The sequence below is a fragment of the Pavona decussata genome, unplaced genomic scaffold (assembly GCF_977016875.1).
Source record: "Pavona decussata unplaced genomic scaffold, jaPavDecu1.1 SCAFFOLD_89, whole genome shotgun sequence".
In the NCBI taxonomy this organism is placed as follows: Eukaryota; Metazoa; Cnidaria; class Anthozoa; order Scleractinia; family Agariciidae; genus Pavona; species Pavona decussata.
Genome location: NW_028145506.1, coordinates 259,213 through 283,066, shown reverse-complemented (window position 1 = coordinate 283,066; position 23,854 = coordinate 259,213). Strand labels below are relative to the sequence as shown.

Below are 23,854 nucleotides of genomic sequence, written 5' to 3'. Positions count from 1 at the left end.
AATGACTTCGTTGTCTCTTTTCTTGTATAATAGAGTTCATGAGGGAGGACCAGCTGTCTCCTTATGTGATCTCAAACGAGGAAGAAAGCGAAGGATCTGAACTGTATATGGATATGGATGTGATGGAAACTCCAGCCCCAGCCAGTGAAGACATTCAATTACCCAAGGCTGATCCCCTGCCCTTGCGTCGCAGATACGCTGCATTTCCGGTAATGAAAAGTAATCTTGCATCTCGAGACGAACCTCAAAGGGTGTCATCATTTAAGGGCCCATTCATGAAGTCTCAAACAAAGGTAACGAAATCCTTATTGAAGGCTGCGCCAATTCCGGGTGCAGATGCATTGGAGTCAGCCTCAAACCAATCCGGATTTGGAGCTGTACCAATGGTTAGCACTTCGTTTAACAAAGCTATCCCACACTCTGTGCAACTTTCCTATGCACAGCTTCCACCAGCGCAGTCAGCCAGGCCGTTAGCTGCTGTAAAGGCTGCAATTTCCCGTAAATTACGCCCTCAACCTCCTCAGGTGACACCGCAGATAGGATTATTGGGCTCTGCAGCTCCTTCAACTGTCCAAGGCGGACGGTTTGACATTCCCCCACCTCCAGCCCCTCCACTAGCGCAGTCAGCCATTCCCCTTCCTGCTTCTCAAAGCTCCTTTTTCGGCCAGCTAGCGCAAGCGGAAAGAAAGTCTGAAGCTTCCACTGGGGATCTATTTGGATCTCCTCAATTAACACAAGGCTTTGGTTCCATTACCACACAAGCGCCTCAGAAACCGGGTAGTGGATTCGGTTTTGGTGAACCACAACCGACAGGATTATTTGGCTCAGCATCTCTTCCAACTGTACAAGGAGGACAGTTTGGCATTCCCCCACCTCCACCTCCACCACCAGCCCCTTCACAAGCACAAACAGCCATTCCCCCTCCTGTTTCTCAAGGCTCCTTGTTTGGTCAGCCAACGCAAGCGGAAAGAAAGTCCGAAGCTGCCACTGGGGGTCTATTTGGATCTCCTCAATTAACACAAGGCTTTGGTTCCATCACCGCACAAGCACCTCCGAAACCGGGTAGTGGATTCGGTTTTGGTGAACCACAACAAGTGCCTAAGAAAGCGGGTAAATTATTTGGCTCAGCATCTCTTCCAACTGTACAAGGAGGACGCTTTGGCATTCCCCCACCTCCACCTCCACCACCAGCCCCTTCACAAGCACAATCAGCCATTCCCCCTCCTGTTTCTCAAGGCTCCTTGTTTGGTCTGCCAACGCGAGCGGAAAGAATGTCCGAAGCTGACATGCTGACTTGGGGTCTATTCAGATCTCCTCAATTAACACAAGGCTTTGGTTCCATGAGCGCACAAGTGCCCCAGAAAGCGGATAGTGGATTCGGTTTTGGTGAACCACCACAAACAGGATTAATTGGCTCAGCAGCTCTTTCAAATGTAAAAGGAGGACGGGGTGGCATTCCCCCACCTCCACCTCCACCATCACCACCTTCACAAGCACAATCAGCCATTCCCTTTCCTGTTTCTCAAGGTTTTTCGTTAGGCAAGCCAGCGCAAGCGGAAAGAAAGCCCGAAGCTGCCACTGGGCCTTTGTTTGCATCTTCTCAAATACCACAAGCCTTTGGTTCTGTGCCCAAACAAGAACCTGAGAAAGCAGCTGGTCGCTCCAGTTTTGACGGACAACTGTTTGGTTCAGTAGCTCCTCCAGCACCTCCCCCACCCCCTCCTCCACCTGCTCCGCCGACAGAAGAGCGTTTAATATCTGAAGCATCACCCCCGGGATTTGGAGCTCCGGCCAACCTTTTCAAAGAAAAACGAATTTACGAGAAAGACCGAGAAAGAGAAAGAGAAAGACCGAGACCTAACAGCGTGTTTCAGCAACTGAAAAAACAGATTCTGCAGAAAAAGGAAGTGGCATCTGTGAAAATGTCTGCAAGATCGGAAAGACTGCACCGTGCACCAGCCCTAGAGGCGCCAAAAGAGCCGGAGCCCATGGAAGCAGAGCAACATCTGAGGCAAACTCCACCCAGGCTGTCGTCGAAAACTGATGCGTTACAATCTGGTGGGCAATGTCGAGAAAGGGCCCCACCCGCTCCCCCCTCTGCACTCCCAACACGCGGTCCCACAAAAACCTCTAAACGGTATTCTTGTAGGTCATGGTGTGGAGGGGTTTTACGGGGTGCAGCTCCGATTTCAGGTAAGAATAACCTATAAAGACATATATAGGGTCACTTAAAATTTATTGTTGACTTTTCTAAATTCATTGCTCTATAATCTGAACCGAATAACTGGATCGACTGGCTGTGAAATTAATAACAGTCACTGTTAAATTCAAGCTTTTCCGAGAGTACGAGAGACACTAAAAGGGACAGAGATCTGTATAAAACAAACAGACATCTTTAAAAAACGGGGGTGTGTTGATTCCTTACACAATCCAAATTAACCACTTATAGGAGGTTCGTTGGTTACATGTTTACCTCAAAACTAGCTACAAGTCGATACTTATAAGAGAGCATTTTGAGATACAATTAATAATGAAAATAAACGGAAAGATCCGATGATTCGAAGTCATCACGACTTCATTTTCAAAATTATAAAAATTGGTTATACCACACGTCATCGTCATCATTACGTGGAAGAGCATAAATCTTGGGCTGTTGGCAAGGAGGTGAAAGATCACGGTGTGAAACATGTTTTCCGTTCTAAAAAAAGTGCAAATGACAACTGGATTGTCTAAGCCAGGAGGTGCTATTCATTAGGCAAAGAAGACCAAACCTGAACATACAGTCGAACTCAATTCGCGCAAAAGTTTTCACGTAATATTCTGCGCGGTCAATTATTAACAGCTTGAACGCTTTTCCAGCATAGATTACTCCACAACTGTCACTTTTATAAACTTGACAATGAAGTCATGACGACCTCGAAATGTCCTATATTTTTTTTTTTTCGCTTATTTTCATTATTACAAGTAAATACGCCCTACAAATTGAAAGAGCTCGGCGAACTTAGTACTCCCGGAAAATGTAAGCATGGTATGTTTAAATAGTTTTTGAGAAAGGAAGTTAACATTTTTTTTTCTTTAAAGAATATTTGGCTAGGTGGCAACCCTTGTCACCCAGCCGTATATTCTTTAAAAATTTCACAGAATTTGAAAGGTAATTTCCCCGATAATATTCCGCATGTAGCACTGATATTCACCCTGATTATCAAGCGTGACATGGTCTTTTAGTTTATGGTGTCCATTTGTTCATAGCATTTTGTTTGATATATGCTGAGGAAGGAAAATTTTAAACAATGAAGTCAGCAAAGATTTTCCTATTTGGGTGCATACCATGCTAGTGAATAAATATGTATACAAAATATATTTAGTTGACTTCATTTAGTTTTCATTGTGATACAACTCGTTAATTCAGTACGTTACTGCAGGAGAGTTCAATAAACTATTATTATTATTATTATTATTATTATTATTATTATTATTATTATTATTATTAATAGGGATCTTCACAGGGATGTGATGAACGCTTATGTGAGGATTACAAATGTCATCTGTGTCATCATCATCTTCTTCGTCTCTATCATCATTTTCATAGACATCATCGTCATCATTATTTGAAACCATTTGAATAGGCCATTTTACAGTTGTGTGTTTAATGACCTGGCCCTAGATTGGAAGCGAGGCTGGGGGTGACCTTGCCTTGATACAAACCTTACTGCTTTCCATATGTAGATCATACTTTTCTTATGGTAACTAGTTTCCATTTACATATGAAAAACAGTGAGGTTTGTATCAAAACCAGGTCACCCCCAGCCTCGCTTCCAATCCAAGGCCAGGTCACTAAACACACAACTGTAAAATGGCCTATTGCTTATAGCATCGTCCAAATTTAGCATTTCCCGAGGATTGGATTAACATTAGTGACATTACGTAATTTACCAACACGAGGAAGAGCATTTCATTCGATTGTCGAACACCAAGAAGTGGTTTGAAAAAACGAATTGCAGTTTTTTTTATAACCAACCTCGAGGTGCTTGACATAGCTTGTCAAATCATTTAATAAAAAACGCTTAGAGAAATTCAAAGCAGACGCTTGCCAAATTTTATGGTTATTAAGATCACAGTTGCAAACCTCTTTCACGCTGGTAATTTCTTTTGTTTTCTCTTTGAGATAGAATTATTGACGAATTTGAGAAGTAATAATAATAACAATCTTTTAATAGGATGCTCCATCACAAGAGTGGTTGTAATAAGTAATATGTGAAGGGCGAGTGTTTAATCGGGGGTTACAAACACTTCGAAACAGTAAAAGCACGCGACCGCTTTCATTTGTTTCTCGTTGTTTGTGACCCTTGATGAAGTATTCACCCCTTTTTTTTTGGCATATCACTGCCAAATTGGACAGCACCGCAGACCTTCTGATCGCTCGCTCTCCTGTTTTGAAATTATTTCCCAGATGCTGTTGAAGATAACTTGCCTAAAGAGTCCAAGACTGTTTTCGAGAGATATAAAAAACTACACAAGATCTTTGCCAAACAGAAAACAGTGAGTACAGTGATTTTGCACTTAGTTACGCTGGGCAAAGCAGCTTTATTCCGAGTTGACAAATTGTAATGCTGTTTTTCGCGAAAAGCGCAAACCATGCACTTGGCTTGTTAAATCTTCACGTGTACTCGGTGAAACCCAGACAAAAACTATGAATAGTTGCAAAACCAAAACCAAACCAAAAATTTAGTTTTTACTTCATTCACACACACTTGCAATGACCAGAAATGAAACTTTCATCGGTTAAACTGTTACCCTACATTTGTGTTCTGTCATGCAAGTGATTAACACTACACTCTTTACAGTCGCTTTCTAAATGGCCCAGCGACCGACGGAGACTCGAACCGAATTCAAGCGAACGAGCCATTAGAAAGGTGAGAGGTGTCGCGCCACATTCCCAGCGAGCTACGTCTCTTCTCATTTTTTGTTTGCTCACGTAGAAAGGGAGTACCAACAGTCTACAGCATCGGCGATGGATTAATTTTCGCGATCCGTAAACAATGCACAAAAACGAAAACAAAATCCACGGAAAAATAAAAGCCTTTGTGTGTACTCGTGTACAATTCAGCTCAACATTTCCTGTTGTTTCGATACACCATTATATGCGTTGCGTGACTATCTGTTGCTTGACTATCCGTTGCGTGACCTGCATATTTCCCCGGAGTATTTTTGGCTATTTAGTTTTTCTCAACAGATTTGATAAGGCAATTTGGCCACCGTAAAGAGATTCGAGTGATGACGTTTCGAGTGTTAGCTCTTCGTCAGAGCGAAGCCCTTTGCTTTGCAATTTCTTTACAAACTAACCCCCTTATTCATTATTTTTGTGTTCTTATCAATGTAGTGTTTGGTTGGTTCTATAGCAATTTATTTATTTATCTATTTATGATTTTTTTCAGGAGGGTTTCTGGAATGCGGATGATTTAACTGTCATTGGTATAAACGAAAGTGATTTTGTTGATTTCTTGGTGAATGCAGGTGCTAAGTCTCTTGGTAAGTCCGGCATTTCGAACCTGCCCCTTTAGTAGCCTGTGAACAGGCTCCGAAGTGGGGTATAGGGCGAAAAGAAAAATAGGCGAGCCGCGCGAGCGGAGCGCGGTATGGGGGCGAGAAAGAAAGATTCTTCCTCTCCCTCCTCTTAGAGCTCGATTTTTGTCTTCGCCCTATACCCCACTTGGGAGCCTGTTCACAGGCTACCCCTTTAGAGGAAATAGTTTAATTAAGGGGCAGTCTAGGTAAAATTCCCTGATTATGGAAGTTTTCAGCGTCTTAGTTGTTGTGTGTTTGAGTTTTAAGGAATCTAAAAATATCTTTACTAGAAATACGTGACTCGCAAAACCTCGCGAAGCTGGGGCTGGATGGAAAGCCCCCTTGACTCGTATTGTAGCATCAAATGAGGGGATTAAAAGGGACATAGGAATTTTTTTTTTTTTTTTGATGAGCATGGTCTTTTCGTAGTCCCACAGGCTAGTTTGCGGTTGAAAATCTATTTCTGACGCTGGACGTAATGTACAACGGGCGTACAGTGCTGTCGTGTTCGACGAATTTATTTCCCACGGAAGATTATTTTACCGCGGCCACAAAACGTGTAATTTCTTCAATGCAATCTTTCACAAAAAAGATTTCTAAAAGGAAGGGAAAAGATTCTGGAGAAATAGTTTTGTATCCAGTGAATATTGATGAACATTGCAGTTGAAATTTGATCATGCACGCATATTTTTACCGATGTATGCAAATTTTGCTCCAGACGACGCCAGACAGTCTGACGTCATTCATACTTTGTTTTTCACTGGTGCCAGGCAACAGTGCGGACACCTTCAAAGATATATATAAACATACATATATATATATAAATATATTTTTCGCTCGAATTCGCGCGGCTTAGCTCCGCTCGGGCCGGCTTGGCCCGACAAATTTATTAACCTCGCTTCGCGAGGAATAAAGCCGCCATTACACGTTGAAACTTTTAGCTGAAACTTGTGTGCAACGGCTTTGCGAAACAAGATTCAGCAGGCATTGCACCGTGTAACATGGTCGGTTTCGTGAAACTTTTTCGAACTTCCATTGCGAGACAAGTTTCACGAAAAGTAGAACCGCTTTCTACTTCTGCAACGACTGGCAACGGTCGCAGTGGTGAAAAAACAAGAGTTTCACCGTGTAACACCACTTCGTAAAACTGGTCTCGTTCGGTCTTGTCAAGCTACGCTGCGTAAGCCAATCAGAAACCGCGAGCTCACGGCCAAGGGCATGGAACTGCTATCGATTTATTTTGCGCCAGGAATCTGGTAACAACATTTTGAGTCCAGTTTCAACGTTCCCGAACAAGTTTCGACATTTAATGTTACACGGTGCAATGCCTGCTGAAACTTGTTTAGCAGCGCCGGTGCACACAAGTTTCAGATAAAAGTTTCAACGTGTAAAGGTGGCTTAAATCTTGTAATTCGCGTTCACATCAATCTTTCAGATTTTTTTAAAATGATTTTTAGCATGTTTATGAAGGAAAAAGGGGGGGGGGGGGGGGGGTGGGCAGCCTTGTTCCCAGTCGTCCGTGGCGCGTGGCCGCACCTGATGTCACTCGTTAAACTGATCGGGATGAACATTTCGGCTGGCTCGATAAGCTCGATTAGGCCTGGGAATGAGGCTAGGGATGGGGTGATGTACGTTTGCAAAATCGAAACAAGTTTTCATTTTAAGGTGATTAAATTTGAGGACACCACAACAGTCTGCTGACAATCTGGAGTGTTCTCGTGTGTTGGCCAACTGTCGTGTAGTGTTTACAAAACTTTCATCCCCCTCTCATTTATTTCCTTCACAAAAATTCAACCAGTCTGTCCTCTAAACTCTTAATTTTTTTCCCAGGTTCTTCCTTGGGTTCGACTCCCTATCAACCCCCAAATGTTTCTGTGTTTTAAAAACGTTTTTTGTCAACACTTTACAGGTCCAAGAGTGTTTGAAGAAGTGCAAAGGCTTCTGTCCACCTTGGTTATGTTAGCCTTCATTAAGTTCCGGCTTTCCCTTGAGGTGCCACTTGTACTTCCACTGGGGAACACACTTGAGGTATTACATCGTTTAAACTTACTACATGCGTTCAAGTTAAAAATTGGAAACAAAATCTAGCAAACTTAATATTTCGATCAGTTTAAAAATAAACAAAAGCACTGGAAAGTACAAAAGCCATCCTTTAGGATTTCATACTTTGGAACTGCCTTGTACATCTTTGTAATTGTCATTTGAATTGTCACACGAGAATTTCATTCACGGACTCAAAAGTTAGAACCACCTTGTACAGGAAAAGTCACAAAATTTGGTGGTTTGTTTTTTGCAATAGAGAATGGTCAAAGCGAGCGGTCACTATGTGCCCTACTCCCCCTCCCCCTGGGGTAACGAGATGGAGGTAAAACTGTGTAAGTACGACAGAGATACGTTCTATACTTTTGTTAAACACAGTCGATTCTCTTTCTTAGGTGAAAGTTGATGGAATTGGAAAATGTTTTTCGAAACATATAACAAAGGCTCTCAAGTGGATCAAAGTCCAGGAGCAGAAAATTCCAATGCTTTATGCAAGACTGGAGTTTGGTGCGAACTGGGAGGCAGCCACAGAGAAAATTGTACAAGAAATGAGAGTCTAATTTTACAGTTCAATGGCATGTCTTCACTCTAGTTTCCAAATGCTTATAAAAAGTAAAGGTCCACTGAGATTGTAAGTTCGTGCGCGACATAAAAACTATGGTTTTAATCACAGGGCACAAACGAGTTGTATTTGACCATAATGCCGGCCAAACGATATGCCAATGGTCAGCGGAGAAACTTGCCCAATACCTTTACGGCTTTGTTCCAGGCCCTCACGATCAATTCGTTTCGCTCGAACCACCTGACCCGAAACGGGTTTACCGAGAGGAAAGACAGAGAGAGCATTAGGAACTAGGAAACGGGAAAACGAATTCCCGAGAGGAAAAAACCGGGAGCTACTGATAATACGCCCACAGTCATTGATGTATGCGGCTTCTGTCTTGCGAATAATCGTTCAACAGACGCGTAACAACATATTTATTTCAACTCGATTTGCGCTGCAATTTTCCGGTAAATTGAGTCAGAATTATGGTCAAGCTTGACTCCTCTGCGCCTGTGGTTTAATTTTTTAAAATTTAAACATTGTTACGAAAGCTATATCGTTGGTCAAGAATAAGCTATTAGGTTTTATAGAATGAAAGTTAACGAGCTTTGCAACACCATGGGATTCATTTAAAGAAGTTAATCTTACTTCAGTGTTATTTAGTTCTAGGTCTTAAACTTTTTCAGTATTTCATAAATAAACAATATTGTCCACGTGAAGGCTCGTGACAACTTGAACACACCTGGAATTCAAACACAAAAGATTTTTCTAAAAAGTGAAAGAAAAAAAAAAAAAGAGCTGACCAAAATTACTTTACAATAATGTGCAAGGAAAATTGAATCCTGTTCAAGTTATTGGAAGTCTGTTATTAAAATTACGATAAGTAACAAAAGTTGAAAATTTTATAGTCAATAGAAAAGATAATTTTGCTTCGCAAGATGTGGTACGGTGCCACAGTCCACCATTAAAACTAGAAATACGTGACTCGCAAACCTAGCATTTCATCCGGGATTTTATCCCAGACTCAAAAGTTTAATAGAACCACCTTTTACAGCATAATCAGAAACAGCACCACAGGAAAGTACTGCTCAGTAGCTTTCATTTGAATGGTGACACTTTTGGATTTCATCCACAGACTCAAAGCTACAATACATTAATCAATGTTAACAATAATAGAGTTCAAGGAGCAGGATTGCTTAGTTAACTATAGCGAGTGAAGTTGGTAAATTCCAATAAAAGTCTGGCGAAGTTGTTCACTTGTGCAAAGTGTTGTATTTGGCAGCTACCGAACATTCCACGACTAAAACACCGCCCGAATAACTAAAGTAACCCAGTCCATCTTAAGCTCAAACCCACAGATATTTATTTTAACTTGTTATTTCCTTACTTTATATCCTTTCGTTTTCCCTCTCCCCTTCCTTCCTCTTTTTCTTTCTTTCTTTCTTTCTTTCTTTCTTTCTTTCTTTCTTTCTTTCTTTCTTTCTTTCTTTCTTTCTTTCTTTCTTTCTTTCTTTCTTTCTTTCTTTCTTTCTTTCTTCCTACCTAGCTTACTTGTTCGCTTGCGTGCTTCCTTCCCTCCTTGATTTGATTTTCCAGTACCAAATGCTTCTTTCCGTTAGCTTTTTAAACTGAAGGTGAAATCGAAGTCTATTTTCATTGCTAACCAATTTCTTGGTATAAAAGGCTCGGATGAACATTTTGTGCGAAGAGAAGATCGAAACTTAACTTTCAGTGGGAATACATAAGTAGATATAGATTTACGTAGCGATTTGACTAGCCTTAGCCTGTGCGCTGTGCCCTTATATTAAGCGCCTTAGGAAAATGGTTAACATTCAGATGTAGATGCAGTCTTGTTTCATACTTTTCTGTTCTGAGTTTTTAGCACACAAACAGACTGAATCATACAGTCTGAGTATTATACAAAATCAATGCTGTAAAGTGATGGGGCGTTTTGAAGCTTTACGCTTTTATTACAGCTGGTCATATCCCGTAAATGTACGCGTAAGGCCATCCCAATAAAATGTTTCGTTTCCCATCGCCCGACCGACCCATCTTTTTCGAAAAGTAAAAAGAAAAATTCCAGATTCACTAATCAAAGAAGCAGATACTTTTATTTACAATAATACTAATAAAAATAATAATAATAATAATAATAATAATAATAATAATAATGATAATAATAATAATAATAATAATAATAATAATAATAACTACTTATATAGCGCTTATCCAGTTCTGTTCTAAGCGCTTTACAAAGATGAAAAGAATTCATATCTGTTTAAAATTAACAATAATTGGTATGATGTGATGTCCTTGTCTTTAATTAGCATCGATACTACGAACAACGAGCGTAAAGACCACGTTTTCGAGTTAACTTTGTAACCAGGCTTTCTTACTTAGCAGCCCGGCCTTCTCTGGAACCCAGACCCCTTAAAGTGTTCATTCTTTTTTTCTTTTTTTTTTTTTGCCCGACCGCTGGGAAACGAAACATTTTATTGGGATGGCCTAAATAGACCTGTAAGTTGTCCACTGAACATGTGCTTTATGCAACACAGTTGACGTTTTTTGCCATACGATAGTTGCGGCAGCCGAGTCCAAGGTCCATCACTTTTCCCAGTAATGTACGCAGATTTGACAGGGCCTAGTTTACGGAGAAATGTTTGGAAATTTATACCATCTTAATTTTTAACAGAAAAAATCTTTGCCCTGGTATCTTAAGTTTACAGTGGGAATTATGTGACGCAGAGTGAATTCTTGTTTCTTTTTCTAAGCAAGTCCCGTTTGCCAAAGTCCCAAGTTTACCGTTTTACAAAGCGGCAGCTTTTATGACGAACAGGTGTGTTAATCTCGTTTATATAAACGATGCCGGTGCTTAAGTTCTTTTGTTTTTTGTCGGTACAACTCGAATTTTGTTTTGTTTTTTATTTTATTTAATTTTTTGTTTTATATATTCATATCACGTTTCTCACACAAACAAATCTGTATCCAAGAAAGTTTTTTTGTTTGTTGTAAAGTTGTACTACTATCATAGCCAAGACTAATTTACTGTATAATATTTTCGTCAAACCGGCATATGTACAAGATAAATGAAAGCCGATCGAAATTCAGTAACACTCATCAAGCACACATCCAGAATTTTAAAGCGTTTGAAAACTTGTCAAACTTTGTCTTCTTCTCACACTCGGTTGATGAAGTTACTTGTTAAAAAGCCGAGACACAACGAGCTGTTTTCGCAGTTCTTCCACCTGTTTGTCTTTAGTTGTGAGCCGTTTGTGGAGTTCTTGAATCACCATTTTTCTTTCCTCACTAATTCTTGAAACATTGCTTGTCTCTTGACGTAATTTCTCTACTAAAGCCTCATGTTGAGTCAGATTGGCAATAGCATTGTCTAGCTGGTTCCGTAACTTTTCCGTTTCGTTGAGAATTTTCGCTTTGCTCTGAATTTTTTCCAGCTCTTTAACTTCTTGAACTTCTCTATCCTTTCTTCGAAGTTTCGATTTCAATTCACCGACAGCTTGTTCGGCCAGCGATTTGTTATTGATCGCTTCAGCTTTATCGTAAGACATCTTGCGAATGAACTCTTGCAATCTCTTCAATTCTTCGTCTTTTCCACGAATGATCTGCCCCCAGTCTGCCGTTTGTCGAAGCTGCAAAAGTTGCTCTTTCATTTCTTCATTCTCTTGAGATAAAGCGAGAACCCTTCCTCGAGTATCCAGCAGTTCTTCGTGTAGCTTTTGATTCTCTTTCCGTAGAACAGTGCGTTCCTCTCGAATTTCTAGGTATGCTTTGTAAATGATTTCATATTCTTTAGCATTTGGTCGCTTTGACTGTTTCTTTTTCGGTTCCTCGATAGTGTAAATGCCGTTTCTTGTAAAAGTTCCTTTTGTTGGCGCAGTGAAAATATTGCTCGTTCGTCTTGACGCAGCAAGATTTGCCGGAGTGAATGTCGAAGGTGCTGAAACTCTGTACTCCATGTTGTGTAAAGCAATTATTCTGCGAAGACCTCTGTCCAGTTGTAAACAAACGTCTATAATTGCACTTTGTCTAATCCCTCTTTGTAAACAGTTAATAAAATTTCTATTGTTTGCCGAGGTACGACTTGGCACCGTAATGTAATCAAGTATTTTGGTTCCTTTTGTGACGCGTTTGCACTTCACAATGATGCCCGTTGTACTAACGACAGAGTAATGAACCACTTTAAAATTTGGATTGATTGTATATTGACAATTAATTGAACACTCAACATATTTGATCCTAAAATAAATCTGGGAAACGCACCGTATTTAGAATTCTTAGACTGACAATCATCTTCGTGTACGTAGCGAGATAAGCAATCAATAAGCGAAAAACTTTTTAAGTTTACACTTCTCAAAAAACTGACCTGAAATCACTGACCCCTCGAGAAAAGCGGAAACACAAAAGAAAGTTATGACAATTAATTCCTTTGTCCTTTACAAACCGGTCTCCACCTAAAAACGTGCCTTAATCTGCCAAAGTTCAACGAATTTGCTGGCAGAAATTACAATTTTTAAATTGCAAATTTAGGGTTAAAAAAAACATTTCAGTGTTAAGTAAGTCAAAAACACCTCTTTCTCTGCATGTATTCTAGTTCATTCTTAAAACGGTTTACAAAAAACAGTTTGTGTAAAAAAAGACCGGATACCTATTACGCACAGAGACTCAGGGAAGGACTCTGCGAAGAATATCAAAGTTAAAAAAAAGAACTTCTTAGTTCCTCGCCCCTTACTGCGTTCTTTCTGCGCGATGTTGGCCACATTTTTTTTTTCATGAATTACCAGGTATCGATTCAAAGTTAGAAAGTGCTAAAGAGGTCAAGGTCAATGGCCTATCTTTTGTAAAGGCTGAAGCACGTAGCAAGTGCCTTTTGTCACGTGGCCAGTCAGCAACCAATGGTAGAGCGCGTTATGTTCAGGGTAACCCCAATCTCGTACCCAGAGACTTCAGGCTCTTTGGCCAGCGGTTGGTCGCCAGGAGAGACTCCGGGAAACTGAAATTTTATTTAAATTTTTTGATTGGCTGCTCCGTAACGGGTTGCATTGTTTTACCGCAGGAATCCTGCGGTAATAAAATTGAAGTTCCCCAGTGTCTCTCCTGACGACCAACCGCTGGCCAAAGAACCTGAGGACTCTGGGTACGAGATTGGGGTAACTCTTGCAATTGTTTACTTTTCCCAAACTCGACCTCACCCCCCCCCCCCTCCCCTCAAAAAAAAAAAAAGCAGAACAGAAAAAAAACCGCAATTCCCAACATCTCGTGCGATTCAGGAATGGGAAACGTCGAATATTGATGTGATGAGACACAAATAAATAATTACATCGTGCCAGAAACAGTTTCGATGACAAAAATAGCCCGTTATTGAACGTTAAGTCTGAATTTATCTCTTCAGCGAAAAAATGAATCATTAACTATACTGGTTTTGACAAATGAAGTTCACTGTAAACCACAATGCTAAAAGTTTGCATTAAAAAAAAATAGTGTACGAATAATGAAAACGAATAATCTAAATCACACCCAACTGACAGCTGTCTCTCTGGTTTATTCAACTTTTGTTAACAAGTTGCACATTCGATATCGCTATTCAATCAAAAAAATCAAAAACAAAAATGTGAGAAAATCGCGTATTTTCAAACCCTCAACACGATTGAAAAACACTTCGGCACAAGAGTTATTAAGAAGAGAACGTTGATCAAAACATGCGCATCAGGGCAGAAATAAATTAAATCCCTCTTCCTTTTTATATAGTAAAATGTAAACATCTGCGACGAGCTCTGTCTGCCAGGTGATATTCAAATATATATGACTTTTTCCTCATCTTCGTTTTTCGCCATTACTGTTCTCAACATGTCTATGATGTTATCGGGGTGAATATCGAGTTTTAACAGTTCCGCAATGTGTTCCAGAATTTTCCTGTCCATTTTCACGTTTGTCGTCTGTAACAGGTCATAAAGATCATCAAAATAAGCAGTTCTTTCTTTAGCCTGTGATTTTTCGCGCTCAGTTGCCAAAGAAGACAACGATAGTTTCAAATTTTCGGCTTCTGCCTTCAATTCTGTGATGTCCCTCGAACGCGGGCGTTTTTTCTTGGTTAAATCGGAGTTGTCCGGCAATGGCCTTGAAGAACCGGTCAAATTTTCATCAATCCCTTCAGCAGATGATTGCATCTTGAATAACAACTAGCCTTCACAATATGATCATGCACGGCCGTCTTTGATTTTGCACAAATGAGTTCCAAGGTCAAATTTACTTCTCTTTTCGCTGTACTTCCATAAAAATATTACCGTAGCTTAACAGGCAAATCAAAATCTTTGTTGATATTAATTTTCCTTCGCAAAACTGAAAATACAAACGCTTTTACTCCAGCCAAAATGAGTATAATTTATGTACACAACCGGGTCTTCATTAGAATTTTAATCAATTTTCGCTGTTACATGCTACTTGAAACTCTCACATAGCTTAGCAACGTCAAAAACTTAATTTTAAAAAGTCCTTTCATGTTTAAAATTAATTTCTACATTATTTATAGCACAACATTTTGTTGTAATCAAGAGGGGATTGATCTCCACTGTCCTCGAAAAAATCAGTAGTGCTGTACAACTTCACCGTGACTGTTGAATTTGTAACCTATAAAATTAACGCTCGTCCTTTTTCGCGGATATATTAGGTTAGGGACCTTAACAACCATGACGACAGCATCAACGAAAACATCACTTGAAAATAAATATTCACGTTCTCTGATCTAAGTACTTTTCGATTATTTCAACCCGTTCAACTTGCACAATGTGTCCGGTTGAGTATCCCTGAACAGAAGTAGTAGCGACGACGTTCAAGTCCAGAAAGAGAAAAAAATTCACCGTCGTGTGCCCACGTTCTCCTAAAATCAACTTTATTTCATTTTTACTACTTCGCGATTATTTCAACTCGCTCAACTTCTACAGAAACGGCTAACTACCCAGGAACCAAATTGGTAGGAGTGGCGTTCAAATTAAGAAAGAAAATGAAAAATTCACCGTCTTGTGTTCACGTTCTGCACAAAACCTTGAATGTGGTCATTTCACGTTGTTAGGGTCCTTAAGCAGAGACGACGACGCCGCCGATGGAAACGGAACTTAAAAAATTACCTTCGCATCTTCTCAATAAATTCGCGATGATTTATACTCTCTCAGTTTGTGTAATGTAGTTGAACTATCCAGGAGCTAAAGTTGTAGGGGCGCCTTTAAAGTTCAGAAAGAGAAAGGAAAATTAATCATCATACGTTCACGTTCTCCATAAAACCTTAAATTTGGTTATTCACGTTGTTGTTTTGCAGAGGACGGCAAAGAAATGTACCAAAGTGTAGTACCATGCACATGCAGAAGCAGTGTTTTGCTAATTAATTAACACTACTGTTTCCTGACGTTCTCGTTGACGTCGTTGTCGTACAGAGGATGGCAAAGAAATGTGCCAAAATATAAAACGCACTTGCAGAGCGATTGTTTTTGCTCATTAAACCTTTTGTTTTGCAGCGTTGTCGTTGTCTTCACCATCGTTCTTGCTTAAGCTTCCTTTTGTAAGACATAGTGCGTAAGCAGGGATGGCACAGTGGTGAGAGCACTCGCCTCCCACCAATGTGGCCCGGGTTCGATTCCCGGACTCGGCGTCATATGTGGGTTGAGTTTGTTGTTGGTTCTCGTCCTTGCTCCGAGGGTTTTTCTCCGGGTTCTCCGGTTTTCCTCCCTCCACAAAAACCAACATTTCCAAATTCCAATTTTTGTCGTCAGACTGTTAAGTGTCACCCTCGTTAAACAAAGTTGATTGATTTATTTATTTATTTATTTATTTATTTATTTATTTATTTATTTATTTATTTATTTATTTATTTATTTATTTATTTATTTAAGGTCCCTATTAGCAGCAACGTCAGCCCCAACGACGAGAAAATCAGAAATTACGGAAAGTTTTGATATTAAATGGAAGGGGTATCGAATGGTCTTTGCGAGCATTTGCGAGCATGCGAGCAGTGTGTTTGTTTTTGCGAGCACGAGCAGTTGACAAATTTTTCTTCCGAGCAGCGAGCACTTTACAAAATACAGATATGGCAAGCGTCTTTAGAAAAATACAGATGGCGAGCAGCGAACACTTCGAGTACTTCGTAAATTTTCCGCTAGCCGGAATCTCTCTTCTTTTTAGAATAAGATACGTTGTTTTGCGCCAAGTAATAGCTAATAATCTGGCTGACACCTCCAAAACGGAACAACAGTTACAGGCTGAACTCAGTATAAAAAATAACTACAAAGGTGGATTAACGAAATTTCGAGCAATCGAGCACATGTCAACGAGAATGCGAGCATGCGAGCAGTTGCAAAAATTTTGCGAGCACGAGCAAGCGAGCACCCGTTTAATTTTTGCGAGCAATTCGAGCAGAGGCCAAATTTTGCGAGCACTTTAAAATTGAATGAGACCATTCGATACCCCTAATGGAGAGGCATTTTTCCACCCACGATATGAGTGCCGTGTTCTTGTTCAAACGTATAATCTCATTGATATATCAAAAAACTAATGTGAATGCGAAAGAAGCCAACAAAGTGCGTGTTCCATTACCATCACTTTGGCAACTAAGTGAAAGTTACTTCAGGTGAGACGACTAATAATTTAATCATTTTTCTCTACCCCACGGAGTGAGTTACGGCTGCAGGTGGGCTCAATGTCGATTTAAATTAAAAATAATGATACTATCGATACACGCCCTGGTATTTGATTGGTTGTGAGAGTCTTGCGCCGAGCCCCAGTATAGAGATGTGTACTTCTCAGCTTATGTGCTTCTTTGCTATCCATTTCCACCTGTGCAGCCAGTCACATGAATACCCACAAAGCAAAATTAGGCTATTATTTGGTGACTGATGAAAAAGTATCACGAACTCACAATATGACCAGCTCCAAGCTGGCTTGATAGCTCAGTTTGTAGAGCACTGCACCAGCATCGCAGAGGTCATGGGTTCGAATCCCGTTCAAGCCTGAATTTTTTTCAGGCTTTTTTTCCACTACTGCTTAAGTTGCGTAAATAACTGCGAGGATCTTCCTTCTATTTAATATTAATTTTAATAGATTTTCAAACTGTTACTAACTACAGTCCCTGGAAAACTCGTTCGCCATGCCACATAATTATGCTAACAAGTGATTACGTACTCTGCCGTTTTCACTACATTATTATAATTATTATTATTTTTTTACAAGTCTAGTCTACCCTAAAATTTTGTACCTTTTTCAGCTTTTAAACGAGGCTCGCCGAATTGATACTGCGATTTCACCCGCAAAAATTTTGCTGGTCAATCTCGTACCAAACTCCGCAGACATGAGGGGCACTGGGGTTTTTTTGAGAGGACTTTTAGGATGTCCCTTCCGCCACTTTCACAACTTGTTTTCCAATATTCCCGCCTCTCATCATAGACACAAATGCTCGGCCAGTGGTCTCCAGGCCTTTCTCTACCGTCTCGCGATGCTTCAACTTTCCATCTCGTACCCAGGCCTCCAGCTGTTTCTTTGCATCCGGGAACTTTTCCATGTAATTAAGCACCAGGAAGCGGTCACGTGTTATATTTTTATCAGCGAAAATTTTGTGGACATCTTCAGGCATGGGGGGAGGGTAAGGCACATCTTTGTTGTAAACTGAAATCTGCCCACACAAAACAATATGACTGTTCTGATTCATGCAGCGAATGACCTGGAAAAATAAAAGGGGGTGGAGTTTGTAGTTATCCTTAAAATTATGTCGGTAGAGGATGAGGTTATATGTCCCTCATTCCTTAGACTAAAAGTAGTCCTAGTTTAACAACTCTAAATAGGTGTCCACGGTTGCATAATTTTTGACTCTCGATTTGGCCTCTATCACGTCGCTGTTGTGTTAAGTTTTCTACGCAGTCAATGCAGTTATTTCAGTTACTGGTGAGTGTCTTGTAGCTCAGTGCTAGAGCACCCAAACTAGTAATTGGATGGTCTTAGGTTCAACTCCTGCTGGGAGAACTCAGATTTTCTTTTTCCAAGATTGCAGGTCAGTGTCTGACCTTTATTCACATTTCTTTCACAAGACAGTCTCTTATCTTTCATAGGGAGAGTAGAACGAGTGAAACACCAGTGGCAAAGCTTGGGGAGGGGCCGGAAGCACTATATATTTCTTTTACGAAGCAAAGCAAGGTGAGTGCTCAAGAGACCCCCTCCCCCCTCTACCTAAAGGTCAGGATCTGCCACTGCACACGGAAGCATACATGAACAGTACCTCGCACGTGTCACTTCTCCTCACGGGAGGCAATAAATTTATTGTCACATGCACACGTGTTTCCCTCACTCTACTATCCCTGCGAAAAATTAAGAGGCTACTTGTCTTCTCATTCTAAAAGTTACTCAGGCTTTTATCACTAACATTAACTCTCTCTAAAAATTGCCAAATGAACAAAACAGAAGTACATTTGTCATTCTAAAGAACCTGCCAACATCAGAGCAATAGGTCACAAAAGGACGGATAGTCTATAGATGGAGCAGTAATCACTAGCAAGCTTGTTAAAAAAGAGTTTGTTGATTCACCCAAGTGTCAAATTAGCAAACCAAAAGAAGAGAGGACTTTCTTTGAAAAGCCACTCTGGGGGAGAAGATAATTAAGACTATATTTTCATAATTATCATCATCATCATCATCATCATCTCACCCTCACCACCATTACCTCATTACTTATTTCACCTCCGACATTGTCAAAGTACACATCAATCCCTGCTGGACACTTAAGTTGTATCTGCTCTGAGATGTTCTTTGTTGTCTTATAGTTGATTGCAAAATCAAAGCCTAACTCTTCTGTAAGCCAGCCACACTTTTCGTCACTCCCACAAATGCCAATGACAACACCACAGCCATCTAACTTGGCAATCTGTTTTAAAAGTACAACAAAAATGTTTTAAAAAATTGAGACACTGAAATCACTTCCAGTCTTGTTGTACCTGAACTTATACCCTATTTGGTCCTATGTACCAGTTGGTTATACTGAGTTCATGTGTAATTGTCTGACCTTTAACAAATCAACAACAGTTTTCCATGGTCTATACTCTTATTCGATGATAAAATGATGTTATTGTTTTTTTACAATAACATGGAAAACGTTTGAGTAGAATTGGCTGATTTTCATTGAGATTTAAAGCATGTACATAACATCCAACATAATTGTTATTGTCTGTAGTCTCATAGACAATAGCTTTGAGCCAATCAGTGTGTGAGAATTTTGACAGTTATTGTAAAATATTTCATGGAATAATAATTGTCACTGTTACTAGTAGATTTAGTTTAATTGTTTTAATTTTATTGTATACCAAAGACAGACTAGAAGCTGCTGCCAAAAAAGTAATAAATAAATGAAAAAAATTTGTAAATGAAATCTAACACAAAGTGAAGGAGAAAAAAAGGAAATTATAGTTTTCAGTAAAGTTCTAGAAATTTTATATGTAGTCATGTAGGATCTATGAAATCCCTAAACAAGGCCTTTTCAAGAAATACCTCCTTGAAAAGAGGAGTTAGGGGGGGGGGGGGGGGCGGGCATTTATTAAAACGTGTCACTCCACATACTATAAAACAGCACATTAACTCTAAAAGAAGTAACAATTATACCAAGATATTGCAGATATGCTGCATTATTTTGTGCAGTTGTATGATGTAGTTACCACACTTCACTTGACTCACCTGCCCTGCAGCCATCCCACAAGCCCCTGCAGCCCCACTCACAACCACAGCCTGGTTTGAGCCAGAAATGATGTGAGCTTTTTCTCTGATACCAAGGTAAGATGTCAGCCCAGTCATTCCCACAATACCCAGCAAGAGAGATGGATTAGAGCACAGAAAAGGACTGTCCTCCTGACGAATTCATACAAAATCAATATGTTAGTCCAGCTGTAACACCCTTTTAAAATCAAAAGGCGTATGAACATTTAAAGTTATGTGCATACAGAAATATAATCCCTTTCTGGAAGAAAGACTTGTCTCCTGTTCAATACAATGTCAATGTTTTAGTTCATTAGCAAATTATAGGAATTATTAAGACTTCTTAAATCAAAAGCCATTTGTGATACACTTCAAGAACCAATATAATTTTACAGGGAAATGCAGTAAGCCCTTTCTCTGGAAGAAAGGCCTGTCCATTGTTGTCAGTCCAATATGCAACATTATGGCAAACAAATCCAATAATTAAACCATAGATTATCAATTACTCATTAAGCAGACGTCATATACAGCAGCAAAAATTTATGCCCCCTTTTTTCTTATTTTACCTCATGGTCACTCACCCCAGACCCCCAGGTGTTGCTAGGTCAAAACATGGCGATCTGGTGGTCATGGGTTCAAGTCCTTGTCAGGGAAAGAAAATTCTTTCGTTTTCTCTTTTCTACGAATACCAGATAATACACTGGTAGCCCAAGCTCACTATTGAATCAATGCATAGACCTCGTATTTCGTATTTTGGTGAGAAGTTAGTGTGATTGATTTTGCCCTAGGTAATTTACCTCATGAGAATTTTATCATCTGCAGCTTGGATGTACCCCAAAGCAAAAGAAAGGGAGAATTCAAATCCCAAGGTAATGTACCAGTCAAATCGAAGCTTCAACATCCACCCATATTCTTTGCATAGTTTGCTTGTTTAAAAAAAAAACATGAATTTTCAAGTTTGCATTTACCCAGTAATAGTGATCTGCATCGACGGAAGGCTAATATGATTTATTTCAATATATACATGTACAAATGTTTGTGAAGTTAAAGATTCAATAATTTGTGATCAAAATTGGTCAACTTTGTTATCGGTTAATTTCTTTTATTATTAAGCAGTTATAGTATAATAGAATAAAAACTGTGTTGTCTGTTGAAACCTGTCTGCAGACTTTGCTTCAGGAGCATTAGAAAGCTACATGCTTAAAAGAGTAATATGCTCACTTATTAATTTCCCCGGGGTGGGGGCATTTCACCACCTAAAATGGAGCTATGATAGGGCATTTGAACGGCTATCTGGCTCGGGGAGGGGGTAATTTGAACACTAATTTTCCAAAAATTAAAATGCCTGGGGCATTTTCCGGGGGGATGTTGAAGCTTCGATTTAATGCATCAGTCAATTCCAACAGTGCCAATCCCCCCCCCCCCCCCCACACCAGGGCCAACCCCCAGGAATTATGATTTTTTGAAAATAAACTGGCAAATGCCCCACCGCCGGGACAAAATAGTTGTTCAAATGCCCTGGGGTGGTGGCATGTCAAAAACATTTTATTTTCTTCATTTCTCGTCTTACTTTTAGTAAAATCTAAGCTAATTCAGGCCAAATTAAGTCCTAGCTGGGTCTTGTTTCCTGTAGTTGGTGCAAAATAGATCATTCTACAGCTCTAGCATTTTATGTCCTATCTAGACGTATTCAATAAGAAATTTACTGTATTTGCCGATGAATTTGTCATTAAGGAAGCGACAATGCTGTAGGGTGAAAAAAGTGAGATGGTCAAATGCCCTGGGGTAATTGGGTGGAAGGCTAATGCCCCACCCCCAGGATGGACAGTGGGAAAATGCCCCACTATTGCCCAGGGGGTGGAGGGGGGGGGGTGAGGATGGTCACGGCTGGAATTGACTGATGCATAACTGTTACATAACTAACCAAGAGACACTCATGGGTAAAACAAAAAGTATTTACCACGGTTAATATCAGTACCTTGTTTAGGTAAGGATCCTCGCCAGAGAACACCACGAACTCTTGCCACGGCCACTGGAATGACTCCAAAACATCTCCTTCTTGGAACTTTTCACTTCTGCTCTGGACAATCATCCCTACCCCACCCCCACTCGGAGGCTGTCCTAGCTGCCAAGATGTCAGGTAACCAGAGCCTGTGTCTTCATTCATCCGACATCTCATATAAGGATCTACGGACAAATACAGCGTCTTCACCAAGATTTGTCCTTCATTGCAGGGGGGAAATTCTCTTGTTTCCAGAGCAAAGTTTGATTCAGTTGGTTCGTTGTCCACTCCTGGACGGCTCTGCAATACGATGCACTTGTTTTCACGAATTTCTGCCGCCATTTTGTTTTGTTTGCAATGGCGAGGGCATGGGGAGAGTGAAGGTTCATTCGTCCCCAGACCTTCACAGAACTGACCTGCCGCTGACGGCCGAAAGCAACTGGGCACAATATTAATAGAGCATGCAGAACCTTAAATCATGTGTCAACAACAACTTTTAGCATGCCATTTACATAGAAGGTATTGCTTGGATAGAACAAACAAAAAAACCAACAAACAAAATAAAACCAACTTTCTCCCGCGGTAGTTTTGGCGTTTGTTGCGATTGGTAAGTAGGGTAGAGTGATTTGATACCTTTGTTGTGGTTTTACGAAAATCAATTTGAAAACCGCCCTATCTTGGGTTGGTTACCGACCATAGTGCGGTAAAAAGTTTAAATTGCTTTGCCACGTGCGATTTGACTCTGGAGATTACGCGTTTGTTTTCGTTTCGTTTTAAATTAAACTTTGCATCCCATCTGATCGTTCACATGAATTTGATCTATTTAAAAGCAATTCGTCTCCGAAAATTTTATTTCAAAACTATATACAGTAAGCTTTTCAAAAATATAAAAAAGTACTAATCTACGGTGGCCGACACTGGCAAAGCACAACTCAATTTCGCCTCTGAAACACAACAATCTTTTTCAGACGAAACCTTTTTTTTTTTTTGACTTTATGAACTAACTATGGTGCGACAACGGTTTAGTTATATCTACGTGACCCAGTCATAAATGGCGGATAAAAATCTTCAAACATACAGTCCTTTTACGTTTTTTTTTGAAACGGTAGCCTGTGACAAATCGGTACAGGTGTAGTTGATGTAGATTAATTTATTCAAAACTGAGCCAGCTCGAGATTCGCGCTGTATCTGTTTAAGTGCGGTTAAATGTATTCAGTCCATTAATGATTTGTCCAAACTTCAATGAGTTCAGCCGTTTATCTTTAAACATCTTCCTTTGGGAAGCATTAATATGAAAACATTTGTGCCTTTGGTTCATAAGTTATCATTTGACGCGCGTGTAAAGATTTCTTTGTCTTAAAATCATCCTCGTGATCTGTAAAAAGTAAAAACATAGCGACGAGTTTATTATTCCCAGTAAGGGACAAATTATAATAAAGCTCGCTTTTGCAAACAGTGTTTCTCTATTCAAAGGACTGTTTCAACGATAGTTTTTGTCAAAATTGAAGCTAAAGAAAAGATAAACGCGGCGAAATAAATCCGATAGAAAATTCACGGAATCTAACCTCTTAGCGAGCAACAAATAGACATCGCCTCAAGTTACGATTCTTTAACTCGATTTAAATTGTGTTTAACTTCCGATTTGAAGTTATAATTAACTCCTTGGCGAAATGAGGCACTATTGAACGGTATAATCACACTTTTAGCGAACACACCGCTATCGTGTGGTTCATAATGTGTCGTGATCTGTGATAATGGATTAACTTCCTTTGATTTGTGTGCCCAACATGAAATAAAAACAATTTCCAATCAATGTTTCACGCACTTGCCTGTCTTTAGCCTAACCTGAACCTTAGAATTGGAAGAAAAATTTCACAGGCGAAAACATCCTTAACCATAAGCTATCAGAAAAGATTTCTATACTTAAGAAGATCACATCATTGAGTATCTTTTTTGTAATTTGAAGTTCG

The 23,854-nt window shown here is 39.9% G+C and overlaps 3 protein-coding genes across 3 annotated transcripts in view; 1 reads left to right on the top strand and 2 right to left on the bottom strand.

Moving 5' to 3' along the window:
• LOC146474403 (uncharacterized) overlaps nt 1-9,405 on the top strand; it is a 60,570-nt gene extending 51,165 nt beyond the window's left edge. The window contains exons 38-42 of the mRNA XM_085116996.1: nt 34-2,193; nt 4,451-4,539; nt 5,436-5,529; nt 7,475-7,593; nt 8,001-9,405. Of these exons, the coding sequence (XP_084973122.1) occupies nt 34-2,193; nt 4,451-4,539; nt 5,436-5,529; nt 7,475-7,593; nt 8,001-8,165 (2,627 nt within the window). The 3' untranslated portion in view covers nt 8,166-9,405. The remainder of the gene's footprint in view (nt 1-33; nt 2,194-4,450; nt 4,540-5,435; nt 5,530-7,474; nt 7,594-8,000) is intronic.
• Nucleotides 9,406-10,628: 1,223 nt separating this feature from the next.
• Nucleotides 10,629-12,817, bottom strand: LOC146474402 (uncharacterized). The gene has a single exon (XM_085116942.1). It carries the CDS (start codon nt 12,121-12,123, stop codon nt 11,344-11,346), a length of 780 nt encoding a protein of 259 aa, XP_084973068.1. The 5' UTR covers nt 12,124-12,817; the 3' UTR covers nt 10,629-11,343.
• Nucleotides 12,818-16,805: 3,988 nt separating this feature from the next.
• On the bottom strand, nt 16,806-22,267 carry LOC146474401 (prostaglandin reductase 2-like). The gene is made up of 4 exons (XM_085116991.1): nt 21,861-22,267; nt 19,865-20,035; nt 18,861-19,061; nt 16,806-17,867 (listed from the first exon to the last, which is right to left on the bottom strand). Exons 1-4 carry the CDS (start codon nt 22,224-22,226, stop codon nt 17,532-17,534), a joined length of 1,074 nt encoding a protein of 357 aa, XP_084973117.1. The 5' UTR covers nt 22,227-22,267; the 3' UTR covers nt 16,806-17,531.
• Nucleotides 22,268-23,854: the final 1,587 nt, after the last annotated feature.

Bases quoted from the DNA above. Each gene is read 5' to 3' on its own strand.
- LOC146474401 (XM_085116991.1), bottom strand. From the start codon at position 22,226: ATGGCGGCAGAAATTCGTGAAAACAAGTGCATCGTATTGCAGAGCCGT. The intron at 20,036-21,860 runs GTACTGATATTA...TGAATTCGTCAG, and splicing joins AGGATCCTTACCTAAACAAG to GAGGACAGTCCTTTTCTGTG. The intron at 19,062-19,864 runs GTGAGTCAAGTG...CTTTTAAAACAG, and splicing joins GTGGGATGGCTGCAGGGCAG to ATTGCCAAGTTAGATGGCTG.
- LOC146474402 (XM_085116942.1), bottom strand. From the start codon at position 12,123: ATGGAGTACAGAGTTTCAGCACCTTCGACATTCACTCCGGCAAATCTT.